Here is a 25,498-nt window from a genome sequence, read left to right on the forward strand (position 1 = left end):
CGTATGAGAGGAGAATACCAAAACTTTCCCTGAGAATTAGGTGATCTGAGTATCCTTCGGATCACCTTCTGTATCTGTACGGATTCTTTGTTCTTCTTTTTCTTCTTCTTTATTTCTCCTCAAAAGTTGTGTATCGATTAGCTCAGAAAGTGCTCTTCCTATCAATTTCAAAATTATACCATATATGTATCATGTCCCAAAGATGACAAATTTTATAAAATCATAGTGATCAGTCGACCGTGACGTCACTATGACGTCATTATATGAAAACACATTCTCATTCATATCTCATTAATGGAATGGAATTTTTCAATGAAATTTACGTCACATATAGTTCAAATCAAGTTGATTCTACCAGGGAGGTGAGAGGAAAAGGAGTGGGCACTGGATTAGTGTCTTTTGAACCATCCTCGGAGCCGCACTCCCCAAGAGACCACTCCACTAACTAGATTACTGCCGCTTGGCCGCACAGTGCACATGCGCAATCCTTGTCAACAGGCTGGTGGGTCTCACCCCTCCCTGGCCAGAACCTGGATTACTCCACGTGGTACTGGATGGGTGGTGTATACTGGTGCATAACTGGTGCATTACCCATTGCTGTGCCTGCAAACAACACTGGTGCATTGTGATGTGCAGTGAACTGGTTGCATGGTCACATTTTGAATTTTGCAGCTAGTATTCAAGGTATTATAATTTATGTGCATTTACATGTCCATGTACTATAAGATTTCTTGGGAACAAATGAACTTTGCATGCTATTATGGTGAAATAACTTTTACATGAAATGGAAACAAATTAACACAGACTTAAAAACATTTAATAATAATGATTAGCAGCACCAATAATAATATACTGATTGAAAGAATGTGAAGGAAACATGAACAGCTGAGTAGTGGAACACAGGCCCTAATAATGTCTGATGATAATAATAATTTAATACCAAGCTAGCACAGAAAATACTAACCACAACAGCAACAACCATCATAAAAATACCCATTCAGCTTTCAAATAAGAATAAAACAAAAACAGAGAGACAGACAAAAAAAAGCGCCATGGTGAATATCTTATCAGGCATACAGTGATACAGGACATGTGAGATAGTTCAGCTCTCACTGAACTCTCACATGTTTTCACCATACACCAGGCAAGGAGGCAAGTTATTTCACCAAGATTAGGTCCTATAGTAGTCTCCATCATGACCACTCTATTGTAGATTCGAGCCCTCCTGCCTCAATATATCCCCAGCATACAACAAAAAAACATTCAAATAGTGTTTTCATCCCCTGGAGAACTAAAATTGCTCACAAAAATATGTTAGTGGGACCAGAAAAAACACGTCTTGGCGGATGTACGCAAGTTTCCCAAAAAATATGACAAGAGAACCAACACGAGCGAACAATGAAGTGATACATCAGACTAAAGAAAAACCCCAACATCTGCTGATCTACAGGTGAATTTCGTCAGCACTAGTCAGGATTTACACTTGACATTGCGTCGTAATTTGATTAAAACAAGAACAAAACAATGGCTATTGTTAAACAGTTACATTGTCAAAACTCAACTTCTTCTTGGCCGATTTTCAAAACTTTTGTATCTATCGAGAGCTGAATTCTTAGACTAGCAGGTCCCAAGAGTATATGCCGTGTGAGCCTGCATTAAGAATGTAAAACCCTCATACACGTCCTTGTGAACACACACAAGTCAACTGGCCTGTCCATACTCCTAACGATAGAGGGCCAAATCACCGCGGCCCCGAGGATCGAACATCAAACAGCAGTGATAACGATCAGACTGACCTCGTTACGTAAGAGGTCGTTTACTTGTTCGTTGGGGCACTGATCCCTTGTAATCCTGTGTTGAGTGATAGGGAAAACCCTCAGGGCAGAGTGCCCACTCCTTTTTGTCTCACCTCCCTGATTCTACTCATGTTTTCAAAATTCATCTATACCCTTAAAACGTGCGCGTACGCGCGTGTTGAAATATTTGTATGCTCCAATCGAGCTCAAAACTTTTTTGCACATGTTTCAGACCATTTGGAGCATTTTTTGAAAAATTGAAAAAATTGGACGGACGCGTACGCGCGCGCACATATACGCATGCACAGCTCATATGCAATAGAAATTTCCCGTTTTTTTACGCTTATCGGATGCCTGAAATGTCAAGGAATATTTCTACCAAGTTTCAAGTCCATCCGACTCAATATGACATTATACGAGCCCGTCAAAGTTGAAATTCCGCGCGCGTCAATGGCGATATACAGTGCAACTATGCCAAAAAACCGCCAATTTTAAATCCAATTTAACTCGTCAGGATGGATGGTGACCCCCCATTTTCTTTACATATTCTGAAAGCTGATGAGTTGTACATGTCACTTCATGGGTTGGCAATGCTGAAAAAATGACTAAAAGATATCAAATTTCTTAAAGTAAAAAAAGTAAATTTTTAAAATGACGTCATCAAATTTCAAGTTCATTCGAGCGTATCTCACTAATCCTTTGCCAATGTTCACCGAGATTTCAGTATGTTGTAGCTTATTTAATGTTCTTTCAAAAGTGTGAGTACAAAATTTTGATTTGATGACGTCATCACCTCGTAAAAATGTATCAAAAGTACTCTTGTAAAATTTGACCAGTTTACGTGTTATCTCTATGGGAGTGCAGTTTTTCTGGAAATGAAAATTGACATGACTATCTTTATCGAGCACTAGCTCACTTACACTACGGTGAATTTCTCCCAGATTTTAATATGTTGTAGCTGAGACTTTGGGCTATCGTAGAAGTGTCCTTCATTTTTTTCATACGATGTCGGGATCACGTTAAAAAACTTGGTTGAAATCAAAGCTTATCTTCGATGTATTGAGATGTTTCTTTCTTTCTGCAACTTTCTTTGCAATAACTCAAGAAAAACAGCCTCTATCAGCCCCAAATTTTGCACATGTTTAGTTCATGTCACGTACATTATTTCATAAAATAACAACTACTTGATCGGACACCATCTTGGGTATGTAAATTAGGGTCAACGGTCATAAATGTTTCATCCTGTATCTTAGTGAATGCATGTCCTATCTCTCCCATATTTTGCACATGCAAAGACCATGTTACAAGAATCATTTCACAAAATAACCACTTTTTGCTCAGTTGCCATCATGTCTGTGCAAAGTGGGGTCAAAGGTCATATGTACTTCTTTCTGTATCTTCGTTATGATGTGTTATCTCTATGGGAGTGCAGTTTTTCTGCAAATGAAAATTGACATGACTATCTTTTTCGAGCACTAGCTCACTTATGCTTAGATGAATTTCTCCCAGATTTTAATATGTTGTAGCTGAGACTTTGGGCTATCGTCATTGTACTCTTTGTTTTTTCATACGATGTCGGGATCATGTTAAAAAACTTGGTTGAATTTAAAGCTTATCTTCAATGTATTGAGATGTTTCTTTCTTTCTGCAACTTTCTTTGCAATAACTCCAGAAAAACAGCCTCTATCACCCTCAAATTTTGCACATGTTTATTTCATGTCACGTACGTTATTTCATAAAATAACAACTACTTGATCAGACACCATCTTGGGTATGTAAATTAGGGTCAAAGGTCATAAATATTTCATCCTGTATCTTAGTGAATACATGTCCTATCTCTTCCATATTTTGCACACGCAAAGACCATGTTACAAGAATCATTTTACGAAATAACCACTTTTTGCTCAGATGCCATCTTGGCTGTGCAAAGAGGGGTCAATGGTCAAATATACTTCATTCTGTATCTTCGTTATAGTGTATACGGAATTTGATACCAAAGATGGCAGGTCTGACTCGCTTTTCTAAATGAGATTCCAAACATCACATGGCCAATGTCCCTAAACACAGATGAAACCTGTATGGTCATGCCTATATTGGGATGAGAACTCAAATCATTGATTTTCGAAAAGATCGGATCACCTAATTTGTCAGTGTTGACAAATTCCAAGTATAGTTTTTATTTGGTATTACATACACATACATGTGTATAGACATGGGGGAAATAGGAACATCCAGATTTTGACCTTTGACAGTTGACCTTGAGCTTGTGATTCCAAAAGGTGATACACACAACTTTGTCCACTCTTACATACATATTCCAAGTTTCTTTGAGATACCTCAAAAGGTTTTTATAATTTATGCTGTCCACAAAATACATTACGGACGGAAAGACAAGATAGATAGACAACCTAAAAACATAATGCCTCCAGTGACACTTCATGGTGGAGGCATAAAAAATCAAGAAGTGTAACCTTGCCATTCAATTTGTGAAGTAACCAACAGCAAATTTTTGGTTGAGAAATATATCAAAATATCAAAATGTAAAAACTAGAAATGTCGCTACAGCGACTGGTTATACCCCCGGCAAACAACATTTCATAAGCTTTGGTCAAAACAACATTTCATAAGCTTTGGTCAAAAAACTGAGGAAGTAGTTAAACCCGCAAGATCTTTCCTTGATCTTCTGCCATTAATATGCCGTTACCATGGCAACGTACTTTCGGGTACTGTCAAAAAATGCGTCTTGCACATCTACAACCAAAGGCACACATTTGTACCAAGTTTCATGGAAATTGGGCAAAAACTGAGGAAGTAGTTTGCAACACAAAATTTTCCATCATTTTGGCTCATAATATGTGAGCTGTTACCATGGCAACATACTTTTTGTCACTGTCAAGAAATGTGTCATGCTGACCTATATCCTAAGACAAACATTCAATATGAAATTCCATGAGAATTGGAAGAACACTGATGAAGCAGTTTTGCCATGAAGCATTTTGCCCTATATTTTACCAATAACATGCCGTTACCATGGCAACGCACTTTTTGCCACTGCGGAAATATGTGTCTTGCACATTAACATATTCAGATGAACATCTGTACCTAATTTCATAAAAATTGATCAAAAACTGTGGGAGGAGTTCGCGACGCAAGATTTGTACCCATTTTTGCCCATAATATGCCGTTACCATGGCAACATACTTTTGGGTACTGTCGAAAAATACGTCTTGCACATCTACAACCCAAGGCACACACCTGTGCCAAGTTTTATGGGAATCGGTTGAAAACAGAGGAAGTAGTTCGCGACGCAAGATTTGTACCCATTTTTGCCCATAATATGCCGTTACCATGGCAACGTACTTTTGGGTACTGTCAAAAAATACGTCTTGCACATCTACAACCCAAGGTATACATCTGTGCCAAGTTTTATGGGAATCGGTTGAAAACTGAGGAAGTAGTTCGCGACGCAAGATTTGTACCCATTTTTGCCCATAATATGCCATTACCATGGCAACATACTTTTGAGTACTGTCAAAAAATACGTCTTGCACATCTACAACCCAAGGCACACATCTGTGCCAAGTTTTATGGGAATCGGTTGAAAACTGAGGAAGTAGTTTCACGACGCAAGATTTGCAACGGACCGACCGCGCCGACCGACCGCCCGACCGCCCGCCCCGACCGCCCGCCCCCGACCGCCCGACCGACCGAGTCCGCTGATTCCTATATACCCCCTTCAAACTTCGTTTGGCGGGGGTATAAACAAAAAATCACAGAAAACATGACTGAATGGCGCCAATGATCGTTGCAAGCCTAGAATGTGAGGATGGGATTTGGTAATACGTGCATTAGTATTTATACAACCATACTACACAGCAGACCATGCTCAGAATAATCTGCCACGTTGAAAGGCGCAATCAATAAACACAAGTGAGATCTATGCATGTGAATTTCGGCTCTGCATGCAGAATTCTGAGAAGCGGCCCAGGAATTTTGACTGTATTCCTGAACCAAACAGATGGCGCTACGGTTGCTAGAGGCAGACCTTAGTATTGATTTGAATCTTCATACGCGTCATAATGCATCGCATTGCTGCACTGACACTGTCTTTGATCAAGAAGCAAATCTTCAAAGCCCACTGTCTCAGAATTTTGCTCAGGTAAGAAATTAAAAAAAAATGTGTGTTATATTTTGCTTTAATATTACATGCTCATTTAATGCCAAAGACTATAATCACTTTACATCACTTTACATCACTGGAAAGCTTTAGGAGATGGGCTATGTGATTCCATGAAAAATTGTGAAAATTGTGAAAATTCCTGACATTTGCCCGAAACTGTTGTTGGCAGTCACATAGGCTCTGTATCAAGGGTAATACTTATACTCTGCAAATTAAGACTTCAAAGATAATTTTGTCTTTCAAGATTCAAGATTTTGTCTTTCAAGAATGGCTGAATTCACAATCGAAAAGATCTAAAGTGACAGAATGAAAACAAGTACAATTTACAATTTTCAGAGTGAATTTTAGTTATTTTCCACCTCGGAGATGACATACAGCACAATTTGCTATTAGAAGCTTAATTTGAAAGTAATCAATTTTAAGAATACCATACCAGTTGATAAAATGATTACAGTTCATTATTCCGAAGATTCCTTACTCTGAAGATTCGTTGATCCGAAAATGAAATAAGGTCCATTATTCTTGAGGTCCATATATTTGAAAATGTTCAAGGTTCGTTATTCCGAAGGTTTGTTAATCTGACAATGAAATAAGTTTCAATATTGTGAAGGTTCGTTAATCCGAAAATGAAAAAGGGTTCATTAATCCAAAAATGTAACAGGGTTTGTAATTCAAAAGGTTTGTTAATCCGAAAATGAAATAAGGCTCGTTATTCCACAGATTTGTTAATCTGAAAATGAAATAAGGCTTGTAAACCTGAAAATAAAATGAAATCTGAAAAAAAATAAGGCTAGTCTTGTAGTGACAAAATATGGTGATGTAATTAATATACTGTCCTATGCATGCATTGATATGTGTGCGCATAAGTAGGCGTTTTCACATCAGCCCGATAAAAATTGAAGCTCGAGATATTTTTCGTGATTGCGAATTAGCGCGCTATTTCATTTCTTATTCACATCAGCCTGAAGAGAATTAGTCCGAATTTTTTTCGAGCTAATTCGACAGCTGAGTATGTGCAAACAGCATCAGTAATGTGTGTGCCCTCTCAAAAATTCCTCATAATTTGTGTGCAGTTTGCCTCGATCGATAGGGTCACACAGGCTAAGCATGATGGGATGCATCACGCTAAGGCCAAAAAAAAAAATTGTTGCATTGGCGTAACATGAGATTTTCAAATAGGGTCGGTCGGGCGGATTTTTTTTTTTTTTTTTGCTACCTGCATTTTACGTGTTAAACTCGTGCTCAGCTCAGTAAACAGTTACAACTGCTGCACCGAATGTGCTGTGTTCATCTATTCTACAAATCATTTATGAGGCCGATATTACTGGAATTATACCCCTTCACAGAATTTAAAGATGTTGAAATCCCTATCCTGAATGTTTTCACTTCATATTTTACTATTTTGACTTAGATAAGATAGATGCAAATTGACCCATATGTACGATCTTTTCATCGCACACGGCGATCTCTATTACAGTCCCACATATACAGATTCGTGTAAGTTCTCCACACAAGAAACCTATGGCAAAACTGTGCACAATACATCGCAGTCTGAATGCTACGTATACACTGAATAAATCTTGTTAGAGTACGTGTCCGTGTTGGAAACAGATGACGTACTGATCAAGGAAGGCTTATGCGAGGCGCTAGATCTCTCCCTCGTACATCCGATATCCCCAGAGCCGTTTCCACTTCCGGGTTTGTGCGATCGCGATCGCAATCAACAAGATATTTGATATCGATAGCAAAAAAAAAATAATAAAAAAACATGGGGTCGGCGGAATTTTTAGGGTCGGGCGGGTTACGCCAATGCAACAATTTTTTTTTTTTTGGCCTAATTTCTCGAGTCGTTTTCACATTTTCAACTAGCGTGCTATACTATCCCGCTATTTCAGAAATTTCCCGTGTGGGACTCGACAAATTTTCTCGATCAGAGCGATACAAGTAGCGCGCTAATTTGTGTTCACATTATCAAATAGCGCGCTATTTCGTGATCGGGTTAATTTCCCAAGTCAGAAAATGGCGCGCTATTTCGAAACATCGGGCTGATGTGAAAACACCTAGTGTGATTGTTTGTGTTGAGGTCAAGTACATAGAACTCTTGAAATTGTTTAAATGCCCATCTTATCAGCCCTCACCCCATTATCTGCGCCTTATAGCCTCACGTTTATTAGTAGTTTAAAGGGGCTGTACAGTAATGGTTGAGGTGGGGATTCATGTTTTTTACATTTCTAAGTGAGATAATGAAAAACCTCGTTTCAAAGTTTATTTGATGAAAATTGGTTTTCAAATGGCTGAGATATCAAAAAAAGTGATAATAATAAAAGACTACAGGCCACGCCTTTTATTAGGATCTCTTTGTTTCACCTTGTTTTTTGATATTTCAGCCATTTCAAAACCGATTTTCATCAAATAAACTTTTGATACCCCTTAGAATTGCATGCTCTTTGACATCTCATAGAGTGGTTTCTGAATATCTCGCAAAACGTTGAAAGCTAAACCCTCACCTCGACCAGAACTGTACACACCCTTTAAAATTCATAATCATCATCATAACAATTAAAGAGAGGCATGTTCACTTTGAAAAGGGGATGCCAGCATGTTCATACTCTTTTTGGACACATAAACACACACACACACACACAGAGCCTTTGCCATGACACTAGTTGTATTACGTTTGCAGGATTCTGAAAAAGTTACATAGCCATGTTTGCATTTGGTTCAAGCCCAGGATACTAATTGCTATCTACGCTCAAGATTGTGTTATTACAGCCATCACAAACACTGAATCTCTTGTGAGGAGTGGAATTTCATGAAACTTGTCCTACCGATCAAATACTATGTCAGAAATAATTTTTGCATGAATTCAATGAGAAGTTAAATGAGATTCTCCTGTTTTAGTGGTTCCAAATGAATGTGTTTCTTTCTTTCGTTGAAAAAACAAATACATCAACAAACTGTAGAAATGTAATGATGAATGTGCTTTCATCATCACTACATAATACAAAGTCCTGTATTCTAAAGAAACTTGAAACACCAGATGTAATATTAAAGCAAACAACATATTCAATCTTTATACAGATGGATCCCTGTACCAGACCCCGTTGACAAAAACTAACTGTAGAAAGATAAAAGTTGATCTGATCATTTTTGGAATTACGAACCTCATTTTATTTTCGGACTAATGAACCTTATTTCATTTATGGATTAACAAACCTTCAGAATAAGGGACCCTATTTCATTTTTGGATCAACGAACCTTTGGAATAAACAAACCTTTAGAATAGCAACCTTTGGAATAAACAAACCTTCAGAATAGTGAACCTTATTTCATTTTTGGATAAACCAACCTTCCAAATAATGAACCCTATTTCATATTCTGATTAACGAACCTTTGGAATAATGAACCTGATTTCATTTTCGGTTTAACCCTAACTAGGCCGGGCTATTTAGGTAGATGATAGAGCCGGGGGTGGGGGGCAGGCCCCCCTCCAGATCTCGGCCGTCGACCGCACGCTCGCGACGAAAATTGGCACACACATTGCCTATGACGTAATCTAAATTACCATGAAGTTGATTTAAAAAAAAATTATCATTTATGCTAAATTATGCTAATCTATGCATAATGATGCATGAAATCAGACAATTTGGTATAAATCACTAAATAAAGCTCAAAACAGGCACATTTTTTGTGTATATATTCTTTTTAGTGTCCTTAGCAAATGTAAGTGAAAAAAATTGTGTCATCAGAAAAAATTTCCTAAGTATTTTATTGTTTTTTTTAATTTCTTATGTATTTCCTTGTTTTTTCGACTTTATGTTTTTCATTGTTTTTTTGATGAAATTTGTCCGCGACATTGTTCCAAACAAGAAAATATGTTATCAATTGATTTTAATCAATAAACTCCCAAATAATCATGCTTTTATGAAATTTGCCTGTAAGCACAGTTTGCATTGAAATTGTACACGAATTCACGTTTTTTAGCAATTTTGGGTCTGACATGCATGTACATATTTATGCGCAACTTCGCAACTGCACGCCCGGGCATCGCAAATTTGGTGTCAAAAGATGCGGGAGAGTCGAAATAAAAAAGTCATGAAACGGCGCGGCGATGGCTTCTCGCGATAGCGATACATCGCGCGGAGCGTCGAGGTGGCCTCGGAGGCCTCCCCCCGGCCTAGTTACGGTTAACAAACCTTCCGAATAGCAAAACCTATTTCATTTGGGGTCATCCAACGAAACCTACACCCATGAGTCATACAGTCCGTGAGACTGACATAAAAAATAGGTCCATGAGTCATACACCCCACGAGTTATATGGTTCACGAGTCATACAACCCATGAGTTCAACACTTTGCAGAAAAGGCTCACGAGACTGACACTAGGCAAAGAAAGTCCAAGAGACCGACACTACCAAAAGAAGGCTCACGAGACCGACAGGATGAACAGTGCCATCTACTTGTCAATTACAAATATGTACTTGGACAGGGTGTACCATGAAGGAGAAATTAACATACTGGCGGATGCACTTTCATCACGCTATCAAGCAAAGAGATTCAACTAAGTGAACAGCACCATGTACCTATTAAAGACATCAAGTATGTATTTCTACATGTGTGACTTTTTTAGGGGGCAGTTTTGTCGTGCTACAGGGAGCAACATTGTTACCAATTATTTTTTTTAATAGTAAAATTGTGCTCTTCATGGGACCCCAACCCCCCAAAAAGGATGAATAAATAAAATGTCTTTCTCGCTTCACTAGTGTTAAGTAGGCCTTATTAGATATAATTCCCGCCTGTAAAGACTTTTTGAGTTCAATTTGTCATTATCTCTGTAACTATGATGTAAGACATTCAATGGATGGAAATGTTGTATATCGCAGCAATTCACCATGATTTGTTGCTCATGTTTGCAAAATTATTCTCCCCAAAATGGTACATTTTTTAATGAAATAGAATAGCTGTTTTCAGACAGCCGATCACATTATTTTCTGTGAATTTATACTAAATCAACACCTTTGCAGATGACTACACCCCTCCAGATCATGTAAAGCAGGTCTGCACTGCAGCACTGAACATTTTGTAAAATATTTCCATGTAAACTTCATTTCCCTGCTGGGTATTTTTTTTAGTTGGTTGATCTGAATGTCTGCATCATTTCATTTACTTATTTTTTTCTAAGTAAGTGTATTATGTGTTTTGCAGAAAGGGAAACGAGGGATTTTTGGCACTTTTGAAATCAATGTGTTAAAATTAATGCACACTGTTACTGAATTTTGTTAATTTTTTTGCAAACACTCACACATGCAAACACTTGCGAGCTGTATGACTTGTGGGCTGTATGACTCGTGGGTGTTGGTCTCGTGACATGCACCCATTTCAATTTCGGATTAACGAACTTTCGGAATAACGCCACAAATGATCGGATTAACGAACCCTTTTTCATTTTTGGATTAAGAAACATCTAGGTATAGGGCATTTGTGTGTTTTGGAATAACAAACTTTCGGAATATGAACCATCGAAAAAACGAACAGCATCCAATAAAATAATGAGAATAACTAGGAACAATTCAATGTGGCCATGTCTCTTGCATCTCACATAGTCGGTATTTCTACCAACTGAAAAATCTTATATCCTACTCCTTTCAATTAACGGTATCGCCAATGCGCAGAAAACTTCAGCACATGATAAAGAGCCCTGTCACAGATGCACTGTGGGATTCTTTGGTGCAACGGTCACTTCCGGTTGTCTCGTTCGTGTCACAGTTCCCACATAATTCAATTGGGTTATTTGTCTACTTTTCTGTTGTAACTCCTTTTATCTTGGCTATAATTCAGCTTTAAAAGAGTTGAAAGTTTCTAAATTTGACTGATTTGCAGTCACTACAGTCATGGTTCACTACTGCATGGCTACAATGTGCTGGTCACATGATGGAAAGCGAAGAAATCTTCAACAAAAAAATACCCCTGGATAAAGACAGAACGTGACCCAAGTGCATATGCAGCCAAAACTGGGACAAGTTTGTCCTCTGAGCTATCCCATAATGCATCTAAAATGCTGCTCTGCCCACAGCACCAAGGTATTGGCGATACTGAGACTTGGAAAGTGATTTCTTTTTGTACGTACATAGTCTTTTGAGTGTATAAATGTAAAATTCAATGCCACTCCTCTTTTTACAATTAAGCAATGACAATATGACATGAATATACAGCAAGTTCTTTCTCCACCATTCCAAGGGAAGAAAAAATGCTTTCTCTAGTTAGGCACAACATTTACAGTTACAATGGTGCCCTTGTTATAAATTCATTGCAAGCATATCAGTTCTGTATTGTCTTATCTTATGAGATGCGTATTCAAATTCATGCTACTGCAGTAAGTTACATAAGCTGGTCATCATATGAACACTAGGGATGATAAGAACAGCATGAGAATGTGTATAATACTTAGCTGATATTCTTACCTTTGATGTTGACAGCATTGCACATTCCAGCAATGACTGCAGACTCCATCTCAATGTTCCTCACTCCAGCATCTCTCGCTCTCCTTATATATTCCATCTTCTCTTCCTCAGAGTACTGGCACAGAGCACCATCCAATCTGGCTTGACCTACCACAGAAACAATGCATTGACATGCAAATGCAAACTGAATAAGAATCATAAACCAAGCTGGATATTAAGCTCATACAAACTGCTTTTTTCACCAAAACAGAATTCTGAAAATTCCAGACTTATTTATTATAATCTCAGAATTTCTATGTATAAGCTAACCACCAATGGATTACCTACCACCTGTTTTTCTTCATATGTAAAGAAGAAATTCCTCCATGCATTGTTATCCCACTTGCCTAAGTGATGCCTATCACCTTCCCCGTATTCGCACTATTTTTTTTTTCTTCAAAGAAAACAATTATGTTTACTGGACCCAGATACTGGAATGACCTCCCTCAAGATATTACTTCTTCCTTATCCCTATTCACCTTTAAACACAAATTAAAACAGTTATTACTTAGTGGATACACCCTGCCAGGCTTTTAGCAACTTTCTTTTAATATTCTGATTCTTTTGTATTCATCTCAGCACAAAGTAATTGAATGGTAATGATAAAACATACAGCATTGTTTTTTCAAACATGGCAAAAATTGTATAGTCTGGTCGGAGCAATGTAAATGTGGTCAATTAGTTCATTCTTTATATTGACTTTTGTACTGGAATAATTTTAGTTGGTCAAGATAAACATATCTGTTCTCTGTATTTTTAATTCCACGCCTATGAATTTGGGGACCTACAGTTGTACAATATATAGCTTTTATGTAGGCCCCATCATATTTGTTATTTCCTTGTGACACCTCTACATCATCATTTGACCATATATGCATTTGTGTTCAGTTTGTTGTTGTTTTTTTCTTAAATCAAAAGACGTGGTTGTAAATATTTTGTATTCTTACTAATTGTATTACTATAAATTATTTTGTAATTTCATTGAGAAATTGGAAACATGAAATATTGAACTAAACTGAACTGAATATGTTTAAGTTACAGTTGCAATTTAGGTAATGTAAATGCACTTTTGTACACATTGCACATGGATCTTTTGCTCATCCAGTCCACTGCGACCCCGATGCATTCTCGACTCAGAACAGCCTAATACAACTCCTTGGTGTGTAAAACACTATTTTTCCTCTGAATGAATGGAAAACTAAGGTTGACCTTGTGAACCAACAGTCTTTTAATTGTGTTACAATACCTTAGTTTGAATGCTTTTAAAAAAATCACATTAACTTCAACCAAAGGAACATATTTCTCTAAATGAGAATTCAAAATATTCATAAAAACATCAAATGATAGATCAGTATCATGAGTGCTATATTCTTTTCCCCAAGTTTCTTCATTCAAACTATTCTTCAAATTCTGTAAATTATCCCTTGTAACTTTTCTGAATGCTTCTCCAATGGGACTTATTGGTTTTGTGGTGACTGGATGGATGTGGAAATTGGGAAGTGGTCTGATATATTGGATAAGATAATATTTGATTTAGGAGTGGGCGTAACATTACAAAATATATATCGAATAAGAGAAGCTGTATTATTTGTTACTCGGGTGGGTTTAGTAATGAGTGGTAAAAAGGAAGCTGTAAGCATATTATCAAGTAAATTTTGAGAAGCATTTGCTGTGTGACATTTAAGAATATGTAACATTGAAGTTGCCCATAATAAAACATTCTTTATTAACAAAGATTGGGTTATGGATGAGATCATGTAAAGCTTCTAAGAATAATGCACTGCTGGAATTTGGAGGTCTGTATATCAATGTAAACAAAATATTCCTAGACTTTGGGATATTCATTTCAACAACCAAAGATTCTATAATTTCATTCATAGAGATAAGTTCGGTATGTACAAAATAATCTAAATATTGTTTGATATAGAATGCAACCCCTCCTCCTACCTTGTTAGTTCTATTGTTTGTAATAAAGTCATAACCAAAAAATGCAAAAGAATTAGGGGCATTTTCAGTAAGCCACGTCTCAGTGAGCCCAATAACAGAAAATGAAATCTGGGTAGAATTATCTAATAGAGATTGTAAATGTTCGAAGTTACTATTTACATTTCTAACATTCAGGTGCATCAATGAAAAATTATCATTCGATATATCTAAAGACTGAAACTGAAACGCATGACGTCTCGAATGTGATTTCTTAGAGTTCCGTAAAGAAATACAGACTTACTGACATACTTGTAAGTTTTTTGTTATTCATGAAGTGAAAATGTGAAATTTTAGCAACTATTTCTGACAATTATTTTCTGTTTTGAAAGTAAAATTTGCTCCATTTTGGAATATTTCATCGTCGTTATTTTAAAAAAGTAACATAATGGCAGGTTAAAATGAGGTTTGAAATTTTCATAACCGTTTGGATCATCAAAAAATATGAATAGTAAAGTTACAGCAGTTTTGCTGTGACACTTTCCCAGCGGTTTTTGTGCGAAACGTGTTCATTCAAGAGGAAAGGGAGGTCACGTCAAAATGAAAACAGCAAATTAATTGCACCCGTCCGCTGCGACTGTATACATCACGACTGATCAGAATATCTTGTGTGTTGGAGTCACACTAACTAGCAACCATATAAAACTTGTCCTGATCATTCAGTCTTCATGAAGCACTTCAAAATTTTCCAGCATCACACAATTTTAACACCTGAAAAAGAATTCACTACATGATGAATTGATCATACATTCATCTCATTGTATGTACAAAAATTACTGCATACGTGATATATTTCGTGAGTATAAATTTTTGCGAATCGGGAATTCCCGACGATTTCTTGAGTGGTTAAATTCGCGATCGTGGAGTCCTATACCGAACGGAGAAATGTAAACGCGTACGTCACATCCACATCGGGATCAGAGTCAATATTTTCGTGAGTCTTTGATTTCGCGAATAGCACCCGACTCACAAATTCGCAAAAATAAAAACCTTGCGAAATATTTGGCATATACAGTATACTGAGGTATTTCTAACTTGATGTTCACCTTCAAAGAAATCTGAAGCACAGAGGGTGTTTGCTTTGATGATGCTGAAGTTGTTATATGAAGGCTGACAAGATTGGATGTCATCAGCTACCTCTTGGCTCAATTGAGTAGGGCGTGTCACAATCCTACCTAGGACAGGCTGAAAAACATGATTATAAGAAGGACCACTATAAGCAACTTTACAAGACATGAACAGAGTTTATAATGACATATCATTCTGTGTGTGTTGCTTGTTGTGCTGAATGAAACTATGAGTTGACAATGTTACCATATCATAAAGCATAAATTGAATATTAATTTGATATTTAGATCATCTTGTAAAAACAAGAAAAGAAAGAGAAGAATAAAGAAATACCCTATATTGTGGTATCCATGTGGTTGTCTGCTATGTGCTAGGCAGCTGTCATTTTCATGAAATCTCCTCTTGTTATTTCAGGGTATTGACATGAGGTATGGGGAATGCTGGCACAGCTCTAGTGGCTTTGGTACCACAATTCCCATTACAATATGTGCAAGATGGTGTACTGCCAGGCATGTGGGTGCCACAATAGTTTGGGTATTACAAAAAGAGAATTTCATAACATTGTTTTTCCAACCCTGTTAATCATGTGGAAATATAATATAGGTTCTCATGGTTAATTTCATAATTTTATCATTCAAGTCCCTATTCTAAGCATTTAACTTCACGCATTTCATGCTCGCAGCACTGAAGCAGCAATGACATTCAAAATCCAGTCATTCAAATTCACTATAGGAGCAATCAATTTTTCATTTGTGTCATTCAAATCTAAGATAGGAGCATGCATTTAAGCGATGAGCATTCAAATTCATTTTTTCGCGTGTGCGTGCTGTGTGAATCTGTACGCCCACTCATGAATTGGAATGACAAAAGTATGAAATTGACCAGGAAAACCTACATTAACTGGAACTATCACTGAAAGTGATTAATATATATCTTGCAGTTTGCAAGAATCTTCAAGTTTGAAGGAGGCAGACTGAACCAGAAGAAGAATACTCCTGATCCAGCAGCTCAGATTCCTATGAAAAAGAATTGAACCAGGATTTGTCAGGTACAGACACAAAGGGCATTTTGCACAAATACACCTATAGATCATCATACAATGTACACACCAAATTTGACCTGAATAACTTGAATACTGAATCAATTATATTTTGCTTACTGGTAGCCACATGTGCCATGTTTCAAGTGAAGTGATCAAAACCTGAGTAAGATAAATAAATTGGCAATTTCTATGACTTTCATTTAAAAATGCTGTTACCATCATATGGGCCATTCTCAGATTAAGTGTTCAATTCCACGTGAGTAAAACCGAAAAATCAACCACAAAGTAATACATTCAAAGATGTGTTTTTGGTAACTTCAAAACCAGTCAAATACGAAACAAAAAGTGGAACATTCTAAATGATGGCCATTCATTGAGTAAAAATGGATTGAAATAGAGCATCATATATGATTTTTGATCACCAATCAGATACGTTACCGCAAATTTACATGTTGTAATGGATTCCTAACTTTGAATTAAATTTACTGTTTTTATCCAATTTCTGTTCAGGAAAAGACATCTGTCCCCCCTAAAGATATTGGGATTTTTCAAGAGGTAAAGACGTTGTCATCCCTTGCTAGTTGGTAGAAATTATTTCTGTGTGGTAGGTTGAAATATGTTTTTTGCTGAAATAAAATAAAACCTTAAGATTCACTTTGTATTTTTAACAAATTTCGCTTACAAATAAAGTTTTGAATGCCACAAATCATGCAAAGGGAACGATCCGATCTGGAATTTGCACAGGAAACAAATATGAATTGCTTTCCTGGGGAAATAACTATTGAAAAACATCGAATTGCCTTTGGTAACGTATCTGGTAAAATATAACTAATAATTTTAGTTGTGTATGAATTAATAAATATTACCTGTTTAGTTATTTACTTTATGAATTGATGTAAAAATGAATGATGTAAGCCCAAATTAACAATTTTAAACATTGTACGTAATATTTAAACTATGAAATGTAGTGGAAAAGAGCCCTAGATATGAGAGCTGAGTTCTTCATTCACAGAATATTCTCATCTTACGTTTGAATGTATTTATCCATCTGACTATAAATATTCATTAAGTTTTGATGGATAATGCAAACAAGGTTTAAAAAATATATTTTTGCAGGCACTTAGAAGGAAGTAGGTACAGTCTCTATGAACTTGATATACTAAAACGTTGTTTTATCTATGGTAACGTATTTGGCTCACCCCTTTTAATGAAAATGAATAAATAATTGTTCAACTTATCAATGAATCTTGAGTAGTTCTTCATATGTTGAAAAACACTAGAATAAATATGCAACAGAACACTGAAACTTTTCTCGGAAGCTTTTCATAAACTAGTTTTTACTCTTTCAAAGTTAGGTAACGTATCTGGCGTACCGTAAATGAATCCGTCGGTGAAGTTACAGAGCAATATCTACTGAATATTCTTCATTTGAACATAACTTTAATTTTTTTATAGAAGCGTCATTCTATGCAGAATTGTTTTATAAACACTTTGTTTTACATAACATTATTTGTCACCGTGGGTGCCCTGAATAATACGTAACGTATCTGCTAAATCTGAAAAGCAAAAAACTGCTATGCTAAATCATAGCTTCGTCTTGTAAAATAAACATTAAAAGTTGTTGCATAGAATATGAGAGTGGCTGGGTTTTATAGATTAGAACTTTGGAATTTGTGAACACACAAAGATTTGTTTGTCAAAACATGTACAATTTTTTTTCAGCATTTTGAATATGTGGTAACGTATCTGTCGGAAAACTTGGCATTAAGTTGTGAGACACTGACGCAGAAAGAAAAATCATGTGGAAGTGTTGCTCTTTTTCAACTTCCTGTCCTTTTGGTGTAAGAATATAATCCTGAGGTCCAACAAAACGAAGCATGTAATGTGAAGGGATGAATTTTGACCAGATTTGATCCCGTGGAAGCACAAGACCAATGAACAAAATTCGGTCACGTATCTGCGGTAACGTATCTGTGGTAACGTATATGGTCGATCATGATATTATGAGAGCGATATCTACCGAATATTTCTCACTTGTACTAAACTTTAATGTTGAATCGATGCGTCATTCCGAGGAGTAGCGTATAATATACAATTTGTCTGACATTGCAATATCTGTCGCAGTGGGTGGCGTGAAATGTATGTAACGTATCTGTCCAAATAAAAATGTAGAAAACCGATATTTCAAACATTGTACCGTATTCTCAATAAAAAGCTGTTGCACAAAAAATCTAAGTACTTGCAATGTATGAAGTATATCCTCAGGGTTTCATATACTCAGGGTCAGTGCATAGTCTTGTTATTTTCGCAATGCTGTAACACTAAAGAAACTGGTAACGTATCTGGCGGTGAATTTGGCGACAGGTTTCAAAAGGCAAAAAAAAAAAAGTCAATAGAAATTTTGGAACTTTTCGAGTATTGTGATTAGCACATATGATTTGCTTATCGTCCATGCAAATGATATTTGGAAAGTGTGTTTGTGGACGGAGAGGAGCAATAAAACATAATTCTAAAATAGCCGGCGACACTGCGTTTTGGGGGTCTTAACGAAGTTTAACAGCAAAATTTTATACAAAAAGGCAGACAACCGCATTTGATCAAGTTTATTTTTAACAAATAATGTCCTCGTGATATATTATAAACATTTAAATAGTATCTAATAGGTTTCAGGGAACCGCAAACGGTCATGGAATGTCGGCGACACCAAAATTCCGTATTTGCACACTTTTACTGAGAATGGGCCATATGGCAATACAATGTTTGACATTTGATTGACATTTGCACTACATATGATAGCCATTACATGAGCCAAATTTCAAGTCAAATGCTCAAAAACTGAGGGAGTTACACACTGTAGCTGAATTCACATAATTGCATTACTTTTATTCAAAAATGCTGTTACCATGGCAACACATTTTTCAACTATGACGAAAAGTAAATTTAGCTTATCTAGGTAATATAGTGGTAACACGTGCCAAGTTTGAAGCCATATCCTCAAAAACTGAGAGTTAGCTGAATCTAAAATTTTGTATGATTTTCATTCAAATTATATTATTACCATGGCAACACATACATTGTAGTTCAACAATGACGAAAGATGAAGTTTGCACATCTTTGTACTATAGTGGTGAAACATGCCAAATTTAAACCTAAATGCTCAGACTGAGGGAGTTAGCTGAATCCACAGTATTTTTGTATGATTTTCATTCAATCTATGCCGTTACCATGGCAACGCATTGTTCAAAAATGACAAAAGATTAGGTTTGCACCTCAACATTCAATAGCGGTCACATGTGTCAGATTCAAGCTTAATACTCGAAGACTAAGGGAATAAGCTGAATATACAATATTTTGGTTTGCTTTTTAGTGAAAAAATGATGTTACCACGGCAATGCATCATTCAACAATGATGATAAACTGAGTTTGCACATCTATGTACCATAGTTGTCACATGCATCAATATTCAAGCTAAGTGCTCAAAGACTGATGGAGTTAACTAAATCCACAGTAATTTTGTATGATTTTCATTAAAAATATGCTGCTACCATGACAACACATTGTTAAACAATGATAAAAGATTCAGTTTGCATATCAACATACCATGGCGGTCACATGTGCCAAATTTCAAGCTAAATGCTCGAAGACTGAGGGAATTAGCTAAATGCACAATATTTTTGTATACCTTTTATTGAAAAAATGCTGTTACCCATGGCAACACATTGTCAACAACAACGGAAAAATAAATCTGAACATGTATGTACTACAGCAGTAACATGTGCCAAATTTCACATCAAATGCTCAAAGACTCAGAGAGTCAGCTAAATCCACAGTATTCTTATATGAGTTTTCATTCAAAATATGCTGTTACCATGGCAACACATTGTCAAACAATGATAAAAGATTACGTTTGCACATCAATGTACCATGGCAGTCAGATGTGCCAAATTTCAAGCAAACTACTCAAAGAATGTGGGAATCAGCTAAATCTGCAATATTTTTGTATGCTTTTTAGTGAAAAAAATGCTGTTACCATGGCAATGCATTGTTCAACATCAACAGAAGATGAATTCTGCACATCTACAGTAGTGGTCACATGTGTCAAATTCAAGTCAAATCCTTAAAAACTCAGGGAGTTCGGTCAATCCACATATTTTTTATGATTGGTATAAAAAACTGCTATTGCCATGGCATCAGATTTATTTACACACACATAAAAGGTGTCATAACATTTGCTAGGACTTTGCAAAAATTTGCCATTGCCATGGCAATGCATTATGCAGTACAAACAAAAGAGGCATCTTGCACATTTTCCTTTGATAGTGGTCACACATGCCAAATTTGGGGTTAATTGCTCAAAAGATGACAGAGTAGTTTGATCTACAAGTTTTTATGAAAATTTGCCATTGCCATGGCAATGCATAATTTGATACTGACAAAAAAGGTGTCTTGCACATCTACCTTTGATAGCGGTCACACATGTCAAATTTGGGGTCAATTGCTCAAAAAATGAGAGAGAAGTTCAATCCATATCATTTGGTAGGATTTTGTAAAAATTGTTGTTGCCATGGCAATGCATTATGCAAAAGAGGTATCTTGCACATTTTCCTTCAATAGCCCTCACACATGCCAAATTTGGGGTTAATTGCTCAAAAGATGAGAGTAGCTCGATCCACAAGTTTTTATGAAAATTTGCCGTTGCCATGGCAACGCATTATTTGATACTGACGAAAAAGGTGTCTTGTACATCTACCTTTGATAGTGGTCAAACATGCCAAATTTGGGGTCAATCGCGCAAAAACAGAGAGTAATTAGGTAGGACTTTGTAAATTTTCAAGGTATGGGGAAGAAGTGTAATTTCAGTATTAAATGGTAAAATATTAGTTTTTAAACCTTGACTTTGACACCTGACCTTTGACCTTAAGACCCTAAAGTTCCAAAGAGAATCACTGTCAGGTAGAATATGCATAAATATGTACTAAGTTTCATGATGATACCTCGAGTCACTTTCGAGATATGGAGAAAGAAGTGAAATTTAGCACTTTCGCACGACCTTTGAGCTTTTGGCAAGAAAATTCCCACAGAATCTCTATGGGGTATTATATCCCTCACAAATTGCTTCTCGTCCTCTGATTGGTCGAGAGCACTGTAAACAACAAAACATAATTCTACCATACAAATCCGCGTATGACTATTCTCCCTAGGGAAATAGTACAAAAACTATATCACGCTGGTGAAATTCGCGCCTTTTTTGCTTCGCGTCGCGACGCGAAAGATTTCACGTGTAAATGAATGGGTATCGCAGCACCTTCGCTTCGCGAGAGATTTCATGTACAAATGAATGGGTATTGCGGCGCCTTCACTTCGCGAATTCGCGAGAACCACAAGGCACGCATACTGTAGACAATACACTCAATACGTGTAACGTTAGAGAAAATAAGAGACTCAGAGAGACTCTTATAAAGCCCTCATTCTACCTAAAAAGATGCTCATGGCATTGTGAAATAGAATATTACGTTACAACAGAGTAGGCGATATCGTAGATCTATAATTAGACAACAACAATGAGCAAGCTAACGTGTTAGGGCTCTTCAACGTACCGTAGGCCTAGATCTATTCTAATATTATTAGTAATAATCTAACGTTGGATAGTTAGGCCTCATTTGGCCCTGGTTTTGAAGATGCATGGGGGTGTCGTAGAGACAATGGAAGATCGTTCCAAGGTTTTGGTGCAATGTATGAGAAAGTATGATCCCCTAACTACAGTATGCTAGATTTCCTATGCCTATATCCCAGTGTAGGACTGTCTAATTTTGGGGAGTTCATGCTTCGTCGCTTGAAATTTGGTCTCGCAGTTCACTGTAGAAACTCGACCAACCCACCCAAAAGATGTTGACAAACTGCAGTAGATCGTAGGCCTGCTTAATTATTTCTAGCGTAAATAGACCTAGTTAAGCCTAGTTCTACCTGTCTAACAGTAGTTCCCGTAATCTCATCCTAATAATTATTTTTTTAGAGTGTCTATTAACGAATTAGAGTCTAACATGTTAACTGATACGAATCACACGAATTTACAGTGGCACTCGATCGATGCTAACTGCTAGAATTTTTCCAGTGCCTAATCTAACCTTAGACTCGCTGTTACTGAATGTTCTACCAAAATTTACAATGTATACTTGCATTTTTAACAGGAAAGGATAGTCCATATTCATTGTACAGACAGCTAGAAAACGCTAGAAAGACGACAGAAAACACAATCAACTGCAGCTCACAGTCACATCGTTGATCAGCTCGAGCACGCACGTCACCGTACCGCACCAACGTACTTGTTGACAGATCGGATACTAGTAGGCGTATTGCATGTATGAAGCGCGTAGTGACTTTGCAGTTTGCGCATGTTTACCAGTACGTTGTACAGCAAAGCACCGAGTACTTTAGCGGCTGAGCGCGCAGTTGTCTCTTCATAGTACGCGTACGCGCTGCCCTCCTGCTGCTTTCCCAAGCGTGAATGACTTGCCAATCTTCTTGAAAAGAGTAATTAAAGCAAGATGCCCTAAAAAGGGGGTAAATTACAGAATACCAGCAGTCAAATACTCTTAAATTCATTGGGAGGGATATAAAACAAATATACCTCAAGGTGTACCTCAAGGTTCTGTTGGAGGCCCGCTGCTTTTTCTCTGTATATGCAACCAATTAGTGAAGTATTTCGCAAGCATTGTATTAGTTATCATTGTTATGCGGACGATATACAACTTTATTTGTCTTTTAAACCCACTGTGTCTTCATTGTCATCCGCCATTGCAAAACTCGAAGCATGTTTGCAAGACCTGAAAATCTGGCTGACATCCAATGGCCTTAAACTAAATGATGATAAATCTGAGTTTCTGTTATTGGGATCAAAGCATATGTTAAGCAAAGTTGATTATCAGTCATGTCATGTCAACATCGGTAGCACTTGCATTACTCCGTCGAAAACAGCCCGTAATTTAGGTGTCATATTTGATCAGGAAATGTCATTTCGAAGTCATGTAACTCATATTCAGCGGAATGTTCGATATCAGTTGCGTAATTTAAGTTTCATAAGGAAATATTTGTCTAAATCTGCAGCTGAGATACTTATTCATGCTTTGATTTCTTCTCGGTTGGATTTTTCGAATTCATTATTGTGTAATCTTCCAAAAAAAGATGTCACAAAACTTCAACGGTTGCAAAATTCTGCTGCCCGATTGTTAACTTTTACTAATAAGTTTGATTCCATGTCACCAGTTCTCCGTTCCTTACATTGGTTACCTGTAGAAAAAAGGATTATTTTCAAGATTCTGTTATTAGTACATCATTAAGTTCATTCTTTTTCCCCCATATACATAAGTAATTCTTTTCAAAAATACAATCTGACACGAAGGCTACGTTCATCATCAGATACATTCTTACTCCAAACACCCAGAGTAAAACATGGGTATGGTGATCGTGCTTTTTCTGTTATGGGACCAAAATTGTGGAATCAGTTACCTCTTCAGCTAAGGGAACTGTCATCTACAGAGTCATTCAAATCCAAACTTAAAACTTATCTGTTCCTTTCATACTGAGGACTGTAATTGCTGTATGCCATTAATGTTGGATCAATATTGTATTTTTAATTGGTATATGTTGTACTCTTTATTTGGTATATATTTGTTTTTGTTTACCATTTTCTTCTTTGTTGAAATGTTTGAATATGTATATGCATGTAAATATATGATATCTTTTCATTTTTGAAGTGCCATGAGCACTGAAAAGTGGACCTGTGCGCTATACAAGTAGCCACTATTATTATTATTATTATTATACCAGGCCAATTTTTCGAGGCACCAGTTGAAACTATGTGCCTTCAGTGACTTCAGTAGCACTATTTTCTTCGGGGCTGCGCCCCTCAGAAAATAGTGCTACTGAAGTCACCTCATGCTCTCAGGCCTGGTATATTTGTATAATATATAATATTAAGTTTCAAGAAAACCCTGCAGGCATTGCATAAATATGAGGGAAGTAGTGACATGTTGAGGAGTTGACCTTGATCCCCCCTGTCACCCCTGACCCCCAAATTCCCTAGGTAATCACTGCCAGTCAGTTCATGCACACTAGGGGCCCGTTGCATAAAACTTACCGTTGAATTTCAATGGTAACTACCGTCAAAATTAGGCGTCACAGCCAATCAGCATCAAGGATTACAAAATTTACCCCTGATTTGAAGACTTACCGCTAGAAAGGAGCGGTAAGTCCAGCGGAAAGGGTTTTATGCAACAGGGCCCTGGTATATACTAAGTTCTGTGAAGATACCTTAAAGGGGATGGCTAGTAACTGATCAGTGGGAATGCTCGCAAGTGATTGCTGCAATCCTTGTGGGATTCATTTAAGAGTACATTATATGTCTATTGTTGTGTGAAAATTATTTGCTTCAGAATGGTCTCATATTCAAGTAATGTGCACTTCAATGTTTCCAGGTTAGCATGCCTGTACAGTGTCAGGGCAATCGTTAACGGCCCCGTTAACGATCGCCCTGACACTGTACAGGCCATGGGCGTAAATCCCGGGGGGGGGGGGGGGGATATATCCCCCCCCCCCCCGCTTTTGAAGGAGGGGGGGATGGCCTGTACAAATATCCCCCCTGAAATTCTCCTGAGAAAAATATGTAGGAACAAAAAAACAAACAAAAAGAAATGTGATAATGATTTCAGCATGATGTATTATTGCATAGCCTATAATCTAGGCGGAGAATGCAGTTATTGTCTTTGTAATTTGCTGTTAAGCTAAACGTATGATGCAGCGAGATAATTGTCTTTGCCAAGCGATTCTGATGCGGTGAGACTACGAACAGTGGACGCATCTACCGCGTCCGCTAGGCGCCACGATCGGTGGCAGTTTTTTTTTTTCCGTGTAAGAAGACTGCCACCCATTCA

At 37.1% G+C, this 25,498-nt stretch overlaps 1 protein-coding gene across 1 annotated transcript in view; it reads right to left on the reverse strand.

The window, feature by feature from the left end:
- LOC139740102 (uridine phosphorylase 2-like) overlaps window positions 1-25,498 on the reverse strand; it is a 119,451-nt gene that overhangs the window by 6,998 nt on the left and 86,955 nt on the right. The window contains exons 6-7 of the mRNA XM_071650688.1: window positions 15,505-15,643; window positions 12,437-12,583 (exon numbers count right to left, since the gene is read on the reverse strand). Coding sequence (XP_071506789.1) covers window positions 12,437-12,583; window positions 15,505-15,643 — 286 coding nt within the window. The remainder of the gene's footprint in view (window positions 1-12,436; window positions 12,584-15,504; window positions 15,644-25,498) is intronic.

Source organism: Diadema antillarum, unplaced genomic scaffold (assembly GCF_040938485.1).
Source record: "Diadema antillarum isolate AM-2024a unplaced genomic scaffold, OU_Dant_1.0 seq00000835_RagTag, whole genome shotgun sequence".
Lineage (NCBI taxonomy): Eukaryota > Metazoa > Echinodermata > Echinoidea > Diadematoida > Diadematidae > Diadema > Diadema antillarum.